Raw genomic sequence first — 16,489 nt, 5'->3', positions numbered from 1 at the left:
CCTTATCACTTGACTATCCTATGGTGCCTCTGTCACCGCAGGGACACTGCAAAAGAAACATTTATAATTTTGAATTACCTATGTCCAGGGCTGGGGAGACGTTAAAAGGCTCAGTTTGGATAATCAGTGCATTGGATGGCTGAACCTTCAGGGACTCTTCCTTCCTCTCATCACTTCTGAACTCTGACAGCCACTCTATAAAAGCAAGAGAGCAGACTCGGCCTGGGACTCCACAGTGACCCTGCGAAGACTTGGGAGATCACAGGCTCTCAAAGCCAGAAGGGGCGTCCCTGTAGAGGTTCATTCTATCAGCCTGGATCAGGGGCTGCAGGCCACAGAGGTGCCCTCTGGGGAGCTTAGTGAGAGGAATGAGCTAAGGCCATCCGGAGGCCCCAAGGTCAACAGGAGGGTAGAGAATGAGCTTGGGAATGGGAGGAAACTGGGGCGCTCTGGGGTGCCAGTTTCCTAGAAGCAAGGTTTTCCCAGGAGCAGTGCCCTGCAGCAGCGCCTCCTGTCCTTCAAGACTTAGTCTGGGAGAAAGGCTCCAACTGGGTTAATAAAGCTTACGGATCAGCCCTGGGGCTTCCAGAGTGGGGCCACCAGATACTGAAGAGGGAATCAGGATGCCTTCAGAGAAGCCAAATTAAAAGACAAAGTTTAATATTAGGTAATAATTTAGTCCTACCTATTTTATAAGTGAGCCTGTGGTCCACGTAGTGATGCGGTTTGTTCAAGTTCGTAGACTAGTGAGGGTCCAGCCAGGGATGAGACAGGCCTCCCAACGCCCCTGGTGTCTGCTGTGACTCTAGAAGCCTCTGCAGGAGCAGCAGCAGCCTGGCTGACGTGTATGCGAGTTGGGCCCGAGTGTGTTGGTCAGTCCAATCGCAGAAGATTTGGGGAATTAAAAAACACACTTTATGGAGACTCAGCTTCTCATGGAAGGAACCATCACTGCTACTTTTAATTAACAGAAACGAATTCTTCCATCCATGTTTTTTCACACGTTACCACCATCTGAAGAAATCGTTATCCAGAGAGGGAGGTACGGTGAAGGGTAGGGCGTTAAGAAGTGCAGGGAATTTCAGAGACGCTGTCCATCTGAACTGGGAGTGGGGCTCCCGTCCTACAGCCGACATCCCCTGGTGACGGATGCACCTGGTCCTATTCAGCTGAAGTCTAACAGCACAGGGTTGTCGGGTGTTGCGTCAGAAGTCAAACCTGCCGGAGACGAGAATGCCATCGCAGACAGACGGTCAGGAGCTGCGGTGAAAGGATTCACCAGGGCCACAAACACGCAGAGCGCTGCGGGTGCAGACGGCTGAGCCGGGCCGTGGGGCCTCTGTCGGCCTAAGAAGCTGGGGCGGCTGCACCCCCACCCCGCCCCATCCCCGAGGGAAACATGGGTTTCTGAGAGGGCTGTGCTTGCCCTTCCCAATACAAGAGGAGGGGGCAGGGCCTGGTATAATGCAGGGGAACCCGTGTAAACACCACAGCCTGCGTTTTAGAAAGATATCGATTTGCTGACTGAAGGGGAAACAGAAGTCCAGAATATTGGCTCCGTGACCCGCTCAGCCCTGAACGCGAGCCGTCAAAGGTGCATGCGGGTAACCGCCATACAGCAGCAGCATGCAGAGTCTCTTTCCAAACATCCCTCTCAGCCACCTTTCTCCCCTGAATCCTCGTTATGTCTAAACAAATCCTGCTACGAAGCAACAGCTGCAGAAACCCTGGCAAACAGCCAGTCCGCACAGAGAAATGGGACTTGAACTTCAGTTTTGATTTCTAAACAGAGGAAGTGGTGATCAGACTGGAAGCAACACACGCCCATTGTCATCGGAACGCATAATCTTCATTACAGAGAAACTGAAAGCTAATAATTTCTTAAGCACTATTCGTCCCTAGGAGGCCAGTTACCATGGAAGTCTCTCCTCCCTTTTCTTCTGCTTAGAGAATATTTATATGGAATAGGAAGAGAAACATAAACACCATGGAAAGATTAAACAAGACAAGGCACAGTTTGCTACAAATATTTTACATTTATTATAAGGATACAGTTTTAAAAAAAGTCCCACCTATCTATGAGCGGTAATTGGTCTATTGGAAAAGAAAAAGGGGCTATTCAAAAATGATCTACGTGTACAAAAACGATGAAATTGTTTTAAAAAAGTAGAAAACAATTTAAAAACATCCTACAATGTTAGCCAAAGTGTATTTCTTCTGAATGTAAAACTAACAAATAAATAAGTGTTAAATACAGATCCGCATTAAAAACGGTAAAAAAAAAAGACAGCTACCCACCCAGATATCCATCTCATTCACTTTCAGACTTGTTTTACAAAGCCAGACAAACTCACCAAAGGCCTTGCTTGTGTGTCTTACACTTGAGCTTTTAATGAGAGGCACCCTATTTCCAGTGTTTCTTTAATCTGCTTCACAAATATATTATTTTAAAATAACAACAGAAGATTACAGGCGCTTTAACTTGACAACATTGGCACTGAAAGGAAGCTGTAGCCCGGAGCGCCCTGCTCGAAACGAGGCTTCCGTCCCGTGGGGGGCTGAGGGCAGGCCCGTCCCCACCGCACCACCCCACCCTCGTCTTCTAACACAGGGGAGCGGAAGCAACCCAGAAAGGCACGTTTCCGCTGCGCTCGCTGCAGCCCGCGCCAGGGGCCGTCCAGCTTGGGCCAGAGTGCCACCACCCAACGGCCCAGAAAACATCTGTACATTTTGTCTTTGCTCCCCGTGTGCTTGCGCTCCCTGAAGAAGTCAGGGCTGTTCTCGGGACTGTGACAACTTGACCTGATTCTCCTGTATTTATATGGCTTTTCCTAACCCTATGTGGTTGTATGGCTATGACTTCAGAGAGGTCCGATCTTTCAGGGCACCCACCAGACCAAACCAAGAGAAAACACCAAGAAACCATACCGTAAAGTCAGCAGAACTCACACCACCACCAAGCCCTGCTGGACTCATGTTACTTAAGCAGGCTGTCTGCTTTAATATATTTAGCATAAGGTAAACATAAAATCTATACGCCTCTGACTAGTAAAGCTGTTTCAGTAGGAAACCTCAATGCAGAAGGAAAATGGCCAGTGGTCCATGGTGAGAGTCTGGTTCTGTCGCAGGATGGCATGGGGTTAACTGACACTTCATATGGTGAAATGGTCATCCAGCAAGAGGGAGTTTCATGTTTTCTGGTCACTTTGGTCATGAATCTGAAATAACCAAAACCCCTGTCTAGCAGTTCCTCTTTATCTTTGATTTTGATCTGATGCTCAAAACCTATAGCTGGGATTGGATTTAGAATCACAGGGGATTATAAAACATACTTGTTATGGGGAATCAGGTGAGCCTTCTGGAAACAATCTCTTTGACAGGAAAAGTCAAAGACAGTGAATTCCATTAAAACATGTATATTTTCTGTGCATTTCAAGTGTGAAAGGCCTAGCATCAGAGGAGAAATCACGGCAAGTAAGTTCATTTCTGTTGGAATTGGTCTTCCACAAAGCAATTAGACCAGCAGGGAATGGGCCGCCATAGCATCTTGTCATCTAAATAAAGACCTACTATGCTTTGGGTTGGGGAAAACATTCACAGTAGTATTAAGCGTGGCTGTGGGCACCACACCCTCTGCACTTGCTTACAATAGTTGGGCATTTCTTAACAGCAGGCAAGGAAGTTTACTTCTACCAAGTCAAACTATTTGCAGAAGGAAAATTTCTAGGTAATAGTATTTTGCCCCCCACCCCCCACCCCACTGTCTTCCATGTTTGAAAAAACAAAAACATGCATTAACAAGCTTGCAAAACTGCCAGGATGGTCCTCTTGCCTGGGATCTCAGTAATAACATTCCAGATTCCCTCTTAGCCCTTAAGTTTCTGAATCCAGGGCACTTAGAAATTTAAGTTCCTATCAGGGGTTGGAGGGAGGGGATTTAGTTTTTTGCTTCACAAATATCTTTCAGGTAACCCAAAAGATAACTCCCACCAAGGTTGTACAATTTAACATGAAGAAAATTAGTAAGTTTAGAAACAACTTAGTTTTTCATCCTCAGATTTTTGCTGTTTTAATGTGGGAATTGGGATTTAGGGTTTTTAACGGCCATCTTATACTCATCCTGTGTTGCTCAGAACACTGCTATTTCCCACTGACATCCGTCCTATTCTTTCAAAATTAGACACTAGCTGCTGCTAAGATGAACTGCCTGGATGGTTCCAGTTTTCTCATGGGTGTTTTAACTGAGTACAGAGAGATGAAAATAGTGTTTTTGTTATCATTTTAATTGTTGAAATCTGGTTTCTTAGTGTGTCATTTTAGAATCTGCTTTGGATAGATTCTGGAAGGTGCTTATTCTAAGATGTTGTCGACAGCCAGGACAGTGATGTTTGGCTTTGGAGGAAGAGTACTACTCTGGGAGAGCCTGGAAGGTAGAGCTTGGTTTCAACACAATGGCGCTTTGGGGTCTGAATCTCTAGGTGGATGCCTTATTTTAAACTGGAGTCTTCATACTTGCTACCCTCTTTCCTGAAGCGATGAAAAAACTCTTTGACACTGTACAACTGAAATACTTTCAGACATTTACTGACAAGAGGAGAGTGAAGGAAACAATAAAACTTATTGGCAGAGAAAAGTGGAGTGGGAAGACTGAAAATCTCCAGAGGTTGAAAATAGCCACTAGTGTTTTGACATTTCTCTGGAGGTGTTAGGTCACCTAATGAGCTTCCTCGGCCAAGTCAGCAGGCTGCTTCCCTGGGCGCGTCTGCCTGGGAAAGGTGGTCCTTCCGTCCTGGGACCATCTCCCAAGAGCTGACAGTGGTCACGCACATGCCACCCAGTCGTCCTGTGTCCTCCAGAGACCATGACATGGCCTCTCGGTGTTCCCAGCTGCATCTGCCCCGGGGCCTCTCGCAGAGCGTGTGCAGTTGGCCTGGTGGGTGGATGCCTGGGAGCTCCCTGGGAGGCACCCTGAGCACCAGAGAAGCTCTTCGGTCTAAGCCGATGAAGACACTGTCTGATAAAAGCTGATGAGAGAAGGCTCTTCTGTTTCGTTAAAAAGATTAAGAAACTGAGTATGAGAGAAAAAAATCAGTACCAACCAGAAAGAAAAAGAAAAGAAAGAAAACAGACGAACTAGCACCCAGCAGGGTTCCTTGAACCTGACGTGGCAGATATTGAGAAAAAGCTCCCGAATGGATAAGGCTGCTACCTTATTACAAATTACAAATTGCTGCTGCCGGGGTCATTACCATTACTGAGAACATTTCATTCCTCCGTAGAACACTCATATCTTCTGACTTCAGCGGTGACGTTTGGGAAGGTGATGTCTGAATTCAAGATGTGAATCTTTTTAGTGACTCCTAAATGTTCTTCTTTGGAAGCTCCTACAAGCCTGCTGGCAAGGAGGGAAGTGGAAATGTGTTTACATTGCAAGCGGGAGCCCCTCAGGAGGGACCTTTTCTTGCATAAAATACAACGTGGGCCTCTCACTGCAGTCTTCCTCCAGCGCTGACCCCCTCAGCCACACGTGCACCACCTTCAGCTCCTCCCTGCTTAAGAGGTGGGCTGAACCTCTGTCGTGTCTGCCCTCTTCCACAAGAACCATGCAGCGGTGGCTTCCTCTTGAGTACAGGGAATGCAGAGAAAATCAGATCAACGGCTGACTCTGTCCTTTAAGAAATGTCGCAGGGACTCGAGACCTACATGAGTTTAGTAACATACAGCGGGAAGCAGCTCAAAACTCCCCTTGAGGGCTGTCCTCCCTCACTGACGCTGCATGTATTTGCTGGCGGGTGAGCCTCTGAGTCACCACGCTGGTTCTCTGTGATGGCTCTTTCTGCCCTTCGGTCTTCCTTCCCGGTGTCTCTGCTCTGCCTTCCGTGTCTGACCTTGGCTGGCCAGGCTCTGCAGAGATGGGCTTTAGGACGGTGCCCGGATTGCTTTCCCTCCCATGCCACCAGTGTAAAGACAAGGACCACTGCTATTCAATGGTCATTTTCCTCCTGCCCTGCTGGACCGCATGCTTTCCCAGAGCAGAGCTCACCCTCGGAAGGTGTCTCTGGGGCGCCAATCGGAGCCCACGAGTTAACATAGGCCACAAGGTGAAGCAGCATTGATCTCAGCATGCTCTCCCTTCTACGTGACCGGCCCCGCTGCAACCAGATTTCTAGTAAGGTGTGAATAATCAGAGATTGAGTTTACGAAACAAGATAACTAACTCACACATAGAGAGACTTTGTTGAGTCTGAACACACGTGGCCAAACCCGCGAGCCGGCCAGACCGTGAGCGTGTGTCAGCCAGCACGGCACAGGCTCGCAGCGAGGGACCGGAGACCGCTCCGGTGGACGGGAGAGGGGCTGGCTCACCTGCACGAAGGCCCCACGCTGGCAGGTGACCTCTCTGCTTCTGCTAGACTTTGCGTAGGGAAGGTGCTGACCTGCTGGCCCTGCCCTCCTCAGGCCCCCCGGCGACACCGTCAGTCTTGGTTCCGCTTTAACTACCCGATGATCTCCGTAGGGGTTGCGTCTTCCTGCCGCGGAGGAATCTTTCTCTTCCTTCTTTGCACACGCTCGCCTCGGCGTCTAATTAGCAAAGGCGCTGAAGCCTATGCTCATCACTTCTCCACAATTTAAAGTGATCAGGAATTTAGCACAGTAGGGTTTTCCTCCCACCTAAGAATCTCAGTCCTTACTAGGCAGCTAAGTGAGTTTTAATGTCTACACTTAACAATTCAGAAGGTAATCTTTGAATCAGCATGAGGCAGTAGGATGGTTTCAAAGGGGTAATAAATATTTCCTTAAATCAAATTATGACTGAGACATATAGTTTACACACCTTCTGTATTATAGCATCGCCTTCTAAAGGAGAATTTTATGGGACTCTGCAACCGTACCAGTATCTCCTTCAAGTAGGTAATCATGGTACGTGAAATCCTGACTTTTAAATCAGTGTATTTTCTTTGGCAGAAATTAAGATATGGTTTTGGATCCTCCCAAATAATACAGTATTCAGACTTGATATGAAACTCAAGAGAAAATAAATAAAACTAAAATATTTAATAAAAATTTTTCTGGTATTTATAAGCAAATCAGAGTTAGTAATAAAAGAGGTAACACTTTATTTTAATGGTAAACTTTCATGCTAACTTAATAGTATAATGGAAGTGTAATATAAACTCATTTTCATATAAAATCTTTTTCCTTTAATTAACATATGAACACATAAAGAAACCGTGTCTTTTGCAGTTATCTGCCCCTTTGTTGTCTTTTGTATTTTACATTTATTCTGTTTGAGTGAGGGCTGTGATCTCCTAAATACAAAAATTAGTCTCCATGTGACTCAGAACAGTGTTTACAGACAGTCAATTCTGTTGGCAAGAAACATCTAAAATGCCAATCTTGTGATGGGGGAGTACGCATATGTAAAAGGAAGGTTAAGGCAAACAACTTCTTTTTAGCAAGTATCAGCTAGTCTCACTTCAGAGGACACCAGCCCCAGAGCAGAGCCCCCTGGGCAACTCAGGAAGGCTTTCAGGCCACGGGAATAAACGAGGGGGCGGTGTGACGGAGGAAACTGAATGATGGCCTCGACGGGACTTTCTGCGCTGCCGTTTCTATGTTTACCCCACTGTAAGGTCCTCGTGTGCGGCATATAACTAAAACACTTCCTTCATGACACGCATCACACCAGAGTTGTGAAGCTATAGCTATTTTAGTGGTATTGGCCAAACTTTATGTAAGACCATATGGCACAACTGAAACACGAGTTAAACATACGCAAGAAAATCGTACTGTGGTTTAAAGGAAATGAAGACTGTTCAATGACCGAACATTTTCTTTTCTTTTAAAAACGACCCTCAAATGAAAAAAGTTGTGAAATATGAAAACTGGCGGAAACAATTAGACTCATGTTCTACACTGATAATGCTAGTGAGAGGCTTCAATAATAGAGTATCTGTGATAAAATGGTGGATTATGGATGAAGAACTATATTGACTATTAAATTTGGGAGATAAAAGAGAAATGTTTACATGAGACCTGTCACTAGGGACCCAGTGACAGAGTGGACTGAAATGAAACCTCCGGGTTTGAGCATCTAAACTAAGCCTATTCACACCCTTTATTATTATTTCCTAGAAGAGAAAGAGAATATTGGCTTTGGGAAGTAACCTTAGGTTACGTGGAACACAAAATAATTTTAGGTTTCTAGTGTTGATAATAAATGCCTACCTGACAATAAAAGATTTCTTTCCTTGAAAAATGATGACCTACCTATTTCTCATACAGGTTCCTTGGTGACTCAAGACAGAAAAATGCAGGGGAGGGTCCAGCTGCCTGGGCTCACCTGCCCCCTACTCTGTGGTCATAAATTTAAGGACTGACGACAGAAACGGAACAGGAGAAGAGATGCCATACTTGAAAAACCCATTCACCACACAAAGATTTGTGACCTGGCTGGATTACATTCAGACCAGTGGCAGTTTTGGTTACCACTGTTTTCTTACTAAACAAGTCTATTTTGTATGTTTCTGAAGCCTTCTTTCCCTACATCAACTTGCAAATTCAGGGGAGTATTTGCATGTGAGCTTTCTGGGTATGGATTAGCCTCCTAAAGTACATAATTCCAATAATTATCAGTGACAGAAGGGATGAATAAATTATGCTTCAAGCACAACAAAATTAATGGTAAAAAAAAATGGTCTGCAAAAGTTTTTCTTAATGCATGTGCCTATATTAAACTGAATAGTCTATACAACTGATATGACCCTGAAAGAAGTTATTAATCCTGAACTATACCACAGCCTGCTTTGCGACACAGAATAAGACGGAATTTAAATGCTGCAGATGTCACGATGTTATGAAAAGCTTCTTTAATTTAAGCATAGAGTTATGATGTGAATTGTAAATTCTAACGGCCTGGATGAGTGAAATATCAAAGCCATGTTCGTTCTTTCCACCAGAATGCAGAGATTAAGCTTCAGGTCTTGTTCACAAAATTAAAGCCCAAACCTTCATTCTCTTTGCTGATAGCTAAGCTTTGGGGCTGCTCAGTGATGGGAGGCTGTTTTTTTTTTTTTTTTAATAAAGAATGCTACAGAAGTGCACTTGGAAGCATTGGCAAAGGGCGGAAAGGTCCCTATTTTATTCTTGCTTTTGAAAGCTGGCAAGTGAGTGTAGAGCAGAGCTCTTAATCTTGAGTCTGTGCTGTGATCTACCGCAGTTTATGCCATCAAAAGAAGGTTTCACTTACTCATCGTATTTGACAGAAGGGAAACAAAGCTGCTTTTAAAAGAAGTTGCCTTGTATATTGCATTATTTTTGAGGGCAAGTTTATTATGCTTTCCTTTTAGTCCGGATGTGGTAATCATGAAACGTGTATGAAACTCGCACACACAGCCCCTTTTCTCTTCACCTTCATTCCGTGTGCAGTGATATTCCCAGGCAGCACGCAGGTGGATGGGGCGGGAGGCATTTCCATCCCATAAGCGCCTGCACTGAACGCAGACCAAATGATCACTGCTGTGCGTCTGGACACAGGCCGGAGCACGCACTAAAAGCTCCCAGGCACATTTACCCCTGAGCGTGACTGTCTCTCACACACACGTGTTTCCTGAGGCAACTATATACAGAACATGGGATGGGGTAAGTTCCCTGGATGCGGCTGTCAGCCGAAGAGAATCCTAGTTTAAACTGGGCAGCGTTTCCCCGTGACGCATCTCCACTGCGCTCACAGCTGACGCTAACGGTGAGAGTTCCCAGGTTGCCGTGTGAGAGTAAATGAACAGAGAGTGGACAAAGCAGGGCCGCCTCTACAGCTACCTCCTTGATAATGCTCATCTGACTTCCGAGCTGTTCGCTCCATTCACACCTGCCTGACTTCCTGGTACTATCTGTGTGTGTGTGTGTGTTGGGGGGGGGGGGTGTGCACACATGCCCACGGGTGCACACACAGGCATGTGTTTATGAACTAGGACCATTCAGTTCAGACAGCCCTGGAAAGTGGCGTGGATGAAAGGAATTGAATTCCGAGATGTCTCCTCTCGAATCAAGGCGCTTCAAAGGCGCTGTGACTTTTGTGGACTTGTGCATTGGAGCTTCCCTAAACAATTTCTGGTTGCCGACAGGGCTGTACCTAAGAGCTCCTGAAAGCATTTCTCAGAACCTTGTTCATGAATTCAGATCATAACGTGTGCGTGTGTGTGAGTGTCTGTGTGTGGAGGAGAGACTCTGCCACAGGTCACAGCCGTCCAAAACGGCCTCTAAAAGCCGCGGCCTCAACTGCCAGCTCTGTGAGGGGACTCCAGACACCATCCCCGACAAAACAGGAGGGAAACCACAGCCTTACTCGGAGGAAGAAACGGGAGGGTTCTTATGCTTATTTCTGGCGAGAAAGGAGAAAACCCCTGGGAGGTCTGAACAGTTCTCAGTGTGAAGTGATATTTACCATCACGCTCCTGCCCTGGCGGCGCAGAAAGCTGACTTTGGTCGGGACGTGCCTCGCGGACACGGCGTGCCGGGCGGCGCACGCACGGACGGAGCGGGGCCGCGGCCGGGGCGGCAGCGGGGAGCCGGGCCTGGAGCGGCCCTGCGGAGCGCCGGAGCGCCCGGTGAGGGCAGGACGGGCGGGCTCCCGGCACGCTAGAGCCCGTGCCGTGCCGTCTACTCCCGCGGGGCTGAGCTAGGAGCGCCCGTGCAAGGACTGCGCTTCAATGCCTTTGCCTTTTTTTTCCCCCTTAAACAGCACATATTAAAAAAAACAGTTAATAAAAAAGTAACCTTAGAAGACGGTTGCACACAACACGGTATACACTCATGGTTAACAAGGAGAACAGTATTACTCAGCGGGAGGAGAGGCCGCGTCCACGCTGCTCCGTCACTACGTGATCTTCTTCTTGATGACCGTGAGCTCTTTCTGAAGTTCACTGAACTTGGGGCGGTTTTCAGGTTTATAATCCCAACACTTCATCATTATTTTAAATATTTCCTCTGGACAGTGCTGAGGGGCTGACATCCGGTATCCTGAAGACACAAGAGAAGGACAGAGAATTTAGAACGGGGATAACCAGACACCACTGTTCACACAGGGCATCGCGCTGTTTGCAGTACCGTATGTTGTCGGTTAACAGAAACAAAAATGCCATTTTAGGGCAGGCTGATTTTTTTTTTTTCTTTTCTGTAAGTAACGCCCGTTTTAATATCATAGAGCAACATCATTACCTTCGAGTGCCACAAACCCATTTTGTGTTTGTGACAAATGAACAAAGCCTGATGTGAGAAACATCACATACAAGTGCATGTTTTAGCTGCTCTAAGTGTTAGCTTGTAGATGCTATCGGCGGTTTTTTTTTAAATCACCTCTTTCAGCTCAGGTTTCTGAAGGTGAAGAGAGGATGAGGATTTAGAAACATTACCTCAAAAGTGAAACAAGCATGAATACAAGTCATATTGCTTTACAGCTGAGAAGAATCTTTAATTCAGAGTCACCAGGCAGTGTCCCAGCAGGGTGCGGGGTGGGATGTGTGTACCTGTCCGCATGTCCTCAGCGTTAGGAAGGATGCTGGCAAGTCACCCTCCTGCCCCCAACGCTACAACCATGCCCCCGTGGGGGGCCTGAAGCTAGGGCGCTGGCATTTGTCGAAAGCCGTGGACACACAGGTCCACACAAGGGTGCCAGCATCACATGCTCAGGCCTGCCTTTGATCTGAGAATACCACGGGGTTCCTTTAGAACTGTTACAAGACTTTCCACTTCTTCCTGAAGTCTAACTACCTTTCAATTAGTAGGGACATTAACACTGTGTATTTGGCACAGAATAAAAAACAGGTACTGTTCCTGAGCCTCTTAACTGTTTCCCTGGAAAAGAGTGAATAGCACAGCCTTGCAGAGGTTGTGCTAGGCAAAGGCAGTGGAAGAAGAGCCTAGACCCTTCTATTTCCAAGGCGCTGGGATGTTTCAAAGGCTTTGTGGTTGGTTTTTGTTGTGTAAGATCCACACCATCCTTCAGGTTCAAAAGTAGATGTATCAACACCTTTTCGATTGGGCTTTGCTGATAGCTCATGATAAAGAATCCACCTGCCAAGCAGGAGACCTGGCTTCGATCCCTGGGTTGGGAAGATCCCCTGGAGAAGGAAACAGCAACCCAACCAGTATTCTTGCCTTTGAAATCCCATGGACAGAGGAGCCTGGTGGGCTACAGTCCATGGGGTCGCAGAGTCGGACACGTCTGAGTGACTAAATACACACACACACTTGTGTCTATCACGTACCCAAACAGCACCGCCTTCCTCTGCCCGGGAAATGCAGACGCAGCCTCAGCCTGCCCCGGTGTCGGCCGTGAACACCGCTACCCTGTGTCTTGAGCTCACCTCTTTCCACCTGTTCCCGGGCCTGCTGGTTTGTCATTCCGGGGTAGGGGCAGACCCCCAGGCTGAAGGTCTCCCAGAGCAGGATACCGAAGCTCCACACGTCACTCTCGGAACTGTACCTCCCTGGAGGGCAGACAAATCACAGCCAGCGCACTGGGTAAGCAGGTGACAAGTTCTGATTGCGTATGTCTGTGTCAGTCACATGTTTAAACTTACCAGGGACTCAACAATTAGTGATATAATTCTCTTGCCTAGTTTTGCTTTCCGGGAGGAGTAATGCACCAATTAAATAAACAGTCTTCAGGTTATTAGTTTAACCAAACCACCTTCCAAATCACATTTCCCCCACCAAGAACACATACTCACTCAGTATGCAAGCTTACTCTCTCTGTGGCCTCTAAATGAGCTGGATGGTTTATATAAAAAAGATATAAATTTGTATACATCAATGCCTAGGAGATTAAATAAGCTGGGAGTTATGTAATTTTGTTTTCTGCCTGCATTCAATTTCTTTCTACTGAAATTACAAAGTTAGAGCAACAAGGAAAGTTTCTTAACTTCAGTTTTTTTACTCATCACTGTTTACAGATATTCTTACATGCCTAAACGTCTCATTTTCTCCACTGACAGTTTCATTTATGGCAAATTCATTTTTCTGTGTTTTGAATAGAGTAGAATTAACATAGCTTGCTGATAAAAACAACTTCTTTAAATTACATGGTGCCTTGTTTTGTCAAAATATCTTGGTGCACCTGTTTTACTGAATTACATAAGCTAAGCTCTTGGTTTTGTTTTTTCCCCTTGGTAATCTTCTAGACAAACACAGAGATAGAAGCCAAACAAAGATACCTTCTGGAATGAATGTGACATCAAGGAGTGGAAGCAAAAAGACTATGAATTTCCAAGATTTTCCAGTGTACTTCTGCCATTCCTGGATTTATAAATGCCTAGCCTCTAAAAATGTCTTGTTAATTTGAGTAGGATGGCCTTTTCTCTTTCTTGCAAACAGTACAAGGAAATAGCACAATACTGCTATGCTAACTGCTCTGATGTCAGAGATTGGAGTGTTCTGGAGGATCATCGTCTCCAGCTGTGTGAATTAGTTTCCTTCTTACTAGACAGTAATTATGGACATTCACTATGCGAGTCAGTACCAAGATTAGTTGCCTTGTCTGTACATCAACTTTTTTCATGCCTGACATCCAATGATTTAAAGCTTTTTATGAAAATCATTCAATGGCCACAAGTTTAGACTAATTAACTCTTCAAGGACATGTACAGCCCAGAGAACCCAATGCCTTTTTGTGAGATGATATCTGGGAAGAGGTCAAGAATGGCCACTTGTTCTGTAAACCAAGATCACATTCTGGAAGTGAAAGCTTATAACCTAACTCTGTCACCTGACTTTTGAATCTGGTTTTAACTGGATTATTTTAAGGAATTACTTAGTATTTCTTATTGAGGTATAATTGACATATAACATTATATGAGTTTCAGTTGTAAAGCATGATGATTCACTATTTGTATATATTACAAAATAATCACAGTAAGTCTAGTTAACACTATCATCCACTGTCACAAAAATTTTTTTTCTTGTGATGAGAACTTTAAGGATCTACTCTTTTAGCAACTTTCAGATATACAATATAGTATTAATTATATAGCAGCCATGCTTTAAATTACATCTCCATGTAGAACAACAAGTAAGACTTTCGTAAAATATATTTTCTCTTGTTAAAATATGCTAGGATTTAGAGCCAATCTTCAGTAATTTTATTCTGGGAGAACTAAAATGTTTCTCAGGTTTGCCGAGACATGCGCACACACTCAGGAACTCCCTCACTGGATTGGGTAATAAATACTCCTGACTTCCTTCTCATCCTGTTAGAAATCTCTCCCTCATCTAAACTGTTCTGCATTTAAAATTTTTTTATCAATATTTTTATTGAGGTATAGTTGACTTACAGTATTAATTTCTGCTGTACAGCAAGATGATTCAGTTATACATGTACATACATTTTTAAAAAATATTCTTTTCCCTTATGGTTGATCATCGGACATTGAATATTCTCTGTGTATAAACATATAAAGTGGGGCCCTGTTTCTCCATTCTGTACATAAAAGCTCACACCTGCTGACCGCACCCCCTCCCGCTTGGCCACTGCCAGCTGGCCCTCCACGTCTGCGGCTATTTGACAGACAGGTTCATTTGTGTCACGCTTTAGCTTCCGCATGTAAGGGTACCATATGGTGCCTGCCTGTCTTTCTCTGTCTTACTTCACTTGGTATGACAGTCTCCAGTTGCACCCATGTCATGAAAACGGCGTCATTCCATTCTCTCCCAGCCCACTGTGTGCGTGGGCCGCGTCTTCCGTGTCCACCCGCCTGGGATGGGCTTAGGCTGCTGCCCTGTCCTGGCCGCTGTGAGCACTGCTGCTGTGAGTGCTGGGGCGCGCGTGTCTTTCTGAGTTAGAGTGTTGCCTGGGTGTGTGCCCAGGAGTCGGCTGGCTAGATCATGTGGTGATGCTGCGCTTGGTCTTCTGAGGAGCCCCCGTCTTGTTTTCCACGGTGGCTGCACCCAGTCATGTTCCCACCAACAGTGGCCTCCCCTGTCTCCACACCGTCTCCCACATTTACTTGTAGACTTCTTAATGATGGCCATTCTGACTGCTGTGAGGTGGTATCTCACTGCAGTTTTGATTTGCATTTCTCTGATAATTAGTGATGCTGAGCATCTTTTCATGTGCCTGTTGGTCCTTTGTTTTCCTTCTTTGGAGAAGAAGGAAAGGGTTCTTTCCTTTGGGGAAAGAAGGAAAGAAGAAAAAGGTCTATTGGGTTGTTTATTTGTTGTTGAGTTGTATGAACCGCTTGCATACTTTTGAAATGAAGCCTTTGTTAATCGCATCATTTCTGAATATTCCCTGCTATTCTGTAGGTTGTGTTCTCATGTTGTTTTTAGTTTCCTTCCCTGTGCAAAAGCCTGTAAGTTTGATTAGGTTTGTTTTTATTTCTATTGCCTTGGGAGACTGGCCTTAGAAAACATTGGTATGCTTTATGTCAAAGAATGTTTTTTCTATGATCTTTTCTAGGAGTTGTATGTTGTCTTAAAGACTTAGGTTTATGTCTTTAAGCCATTTTCAGTTTGTGATGAGAGGGTGTGGTGTTCAGTATTTTATAAAATTAACATGAAAAAGCAGTCCGTCACTGCCCACCAAAGATCTTCATGTGTGCTGCGCTTAGTTGCTCGGTCATGTCTGCCTCTCTGTGACCCTGTGGACTGCAGCCCACCAAGCTCATCTGTCCATGGGATTCTCCAGGCAAGAATACTCGAGTGGGTTGCCACACCCTCCTCCAGGGGATCTTCCTGACCCAGGCATCAAATCCAGGTCTCCAGCATTGCACACAGATTCTTTACCATCTGAGCCAACAGGGAAACATGTCTTTATTCTATGACATGCTAAATTTAGGTTTGGCTCTTACAGATATTGGAATTAGAATTCTGAATTAAAGTATTTGGTAAATACTTTAGTCAGCTTGAAATTCAACCAAAATACGCCCTGATTAAAAGGCAGAATTTTACTGGCATAATTGCTTAGCAGTAAGAGAGATTTTAAAGGCAATGTAATATAGAGAATCTGGCCAACAGGATTAAGAACAAGAGTGGGTTTTACTGGTAAGTATTTAAGGCCCCCAGTCCAGGACTGGCCCTTATAGGGCTGCTGTAAGAATCAACAAGAAGTGCTTAGCAATGTTTCGTTTTCTAAGAAAATGTCTCCATTAAAAAAAAGATTGCAGTCCTTTCTTTCATCTTGTGATTGCTCTCCTTAGGAATATAGCCTCAGAATAATGACCACCCCAGAGCAGAATCACTGTGGAAAATAGCAGGGCTGCCATGTTCTGTGGATTTTGAGGAGTGGTGGGATTCCTCAAAGCTTACCAGCACTTCTCTCGCCAGCACACGGGAAGACAGACTAAGGGTGAGGCTTAGCATCCCTGAAGTGTTAAGTTAAAAAACTGCATTGCTGGAAACTAGAACAGCTTAGTCAACTTCTTACAATGACAACTGCCTGCGCATGTCTATTCAGTAGCATTGCTGACGTGCAAAATGCAAAGCTGGTTGTGGT

At 45.3% G+C, this 16,489-nt stretch overlaps 1 protein-coding gene across 6 annotated transcripts in view; it reads right to left on the bottom strand.

The window, feature by feature from the left end:
• Positions 1-930: 930 nt before the first annotated feature.
• Positions 931-16,489, bottom strand: part of FER (FER tyrosine kinase) — a 464,961-nt gene continuing 449,402 nt past the window's right edge. For 4 of the 6 annotated variants that reach the window (XM_055565828.1, XM_055565827.1, XM_055565829.1 and 1 more), the window contains 2 exons: positions 12,366-12,488; positions 7,095-11,019 (listed from right to left, as the gene is read on the bottom strand). In XM_055565828.1, coding sequence (XP_055421803.1) covers positions 10,877-11,019; positions 12,366-12,488 — 266 coding nt within the window. In that variant the 3' untranslated portion in view covers positions 7,095-10,876. Of the gene's footprint in view, positions 1,219-7,094; positions 11,020-12,365; positions 12,489-16,489 lie in introns of those variants that run through there. The other 2 variants (XM_055565835.1, XM_055565830.1) reach the window with 2 other exon arrangements.

Source organism: Bubalus kerabau, chromosome 1, assembly GCF_029407905.1.
Source record: "Bubalus kerabau isolate K-KA32 ecotype Philippines breed swamp buffalo chromosome 1, PCC_UOA_SB_1v2, whole genome shotgun sequence".
NCBI classification, from domain to species: Eukaryota; Metazoa; Chordata; class Mammalia; order Artiodactyla; family Bovidae; genus Bubalus; species Bubalus kerabau.
Note: the sequence above shows the minus strand (reverse complement) of the source record. Positions and strands in the feature narration are given on the sequence as shown.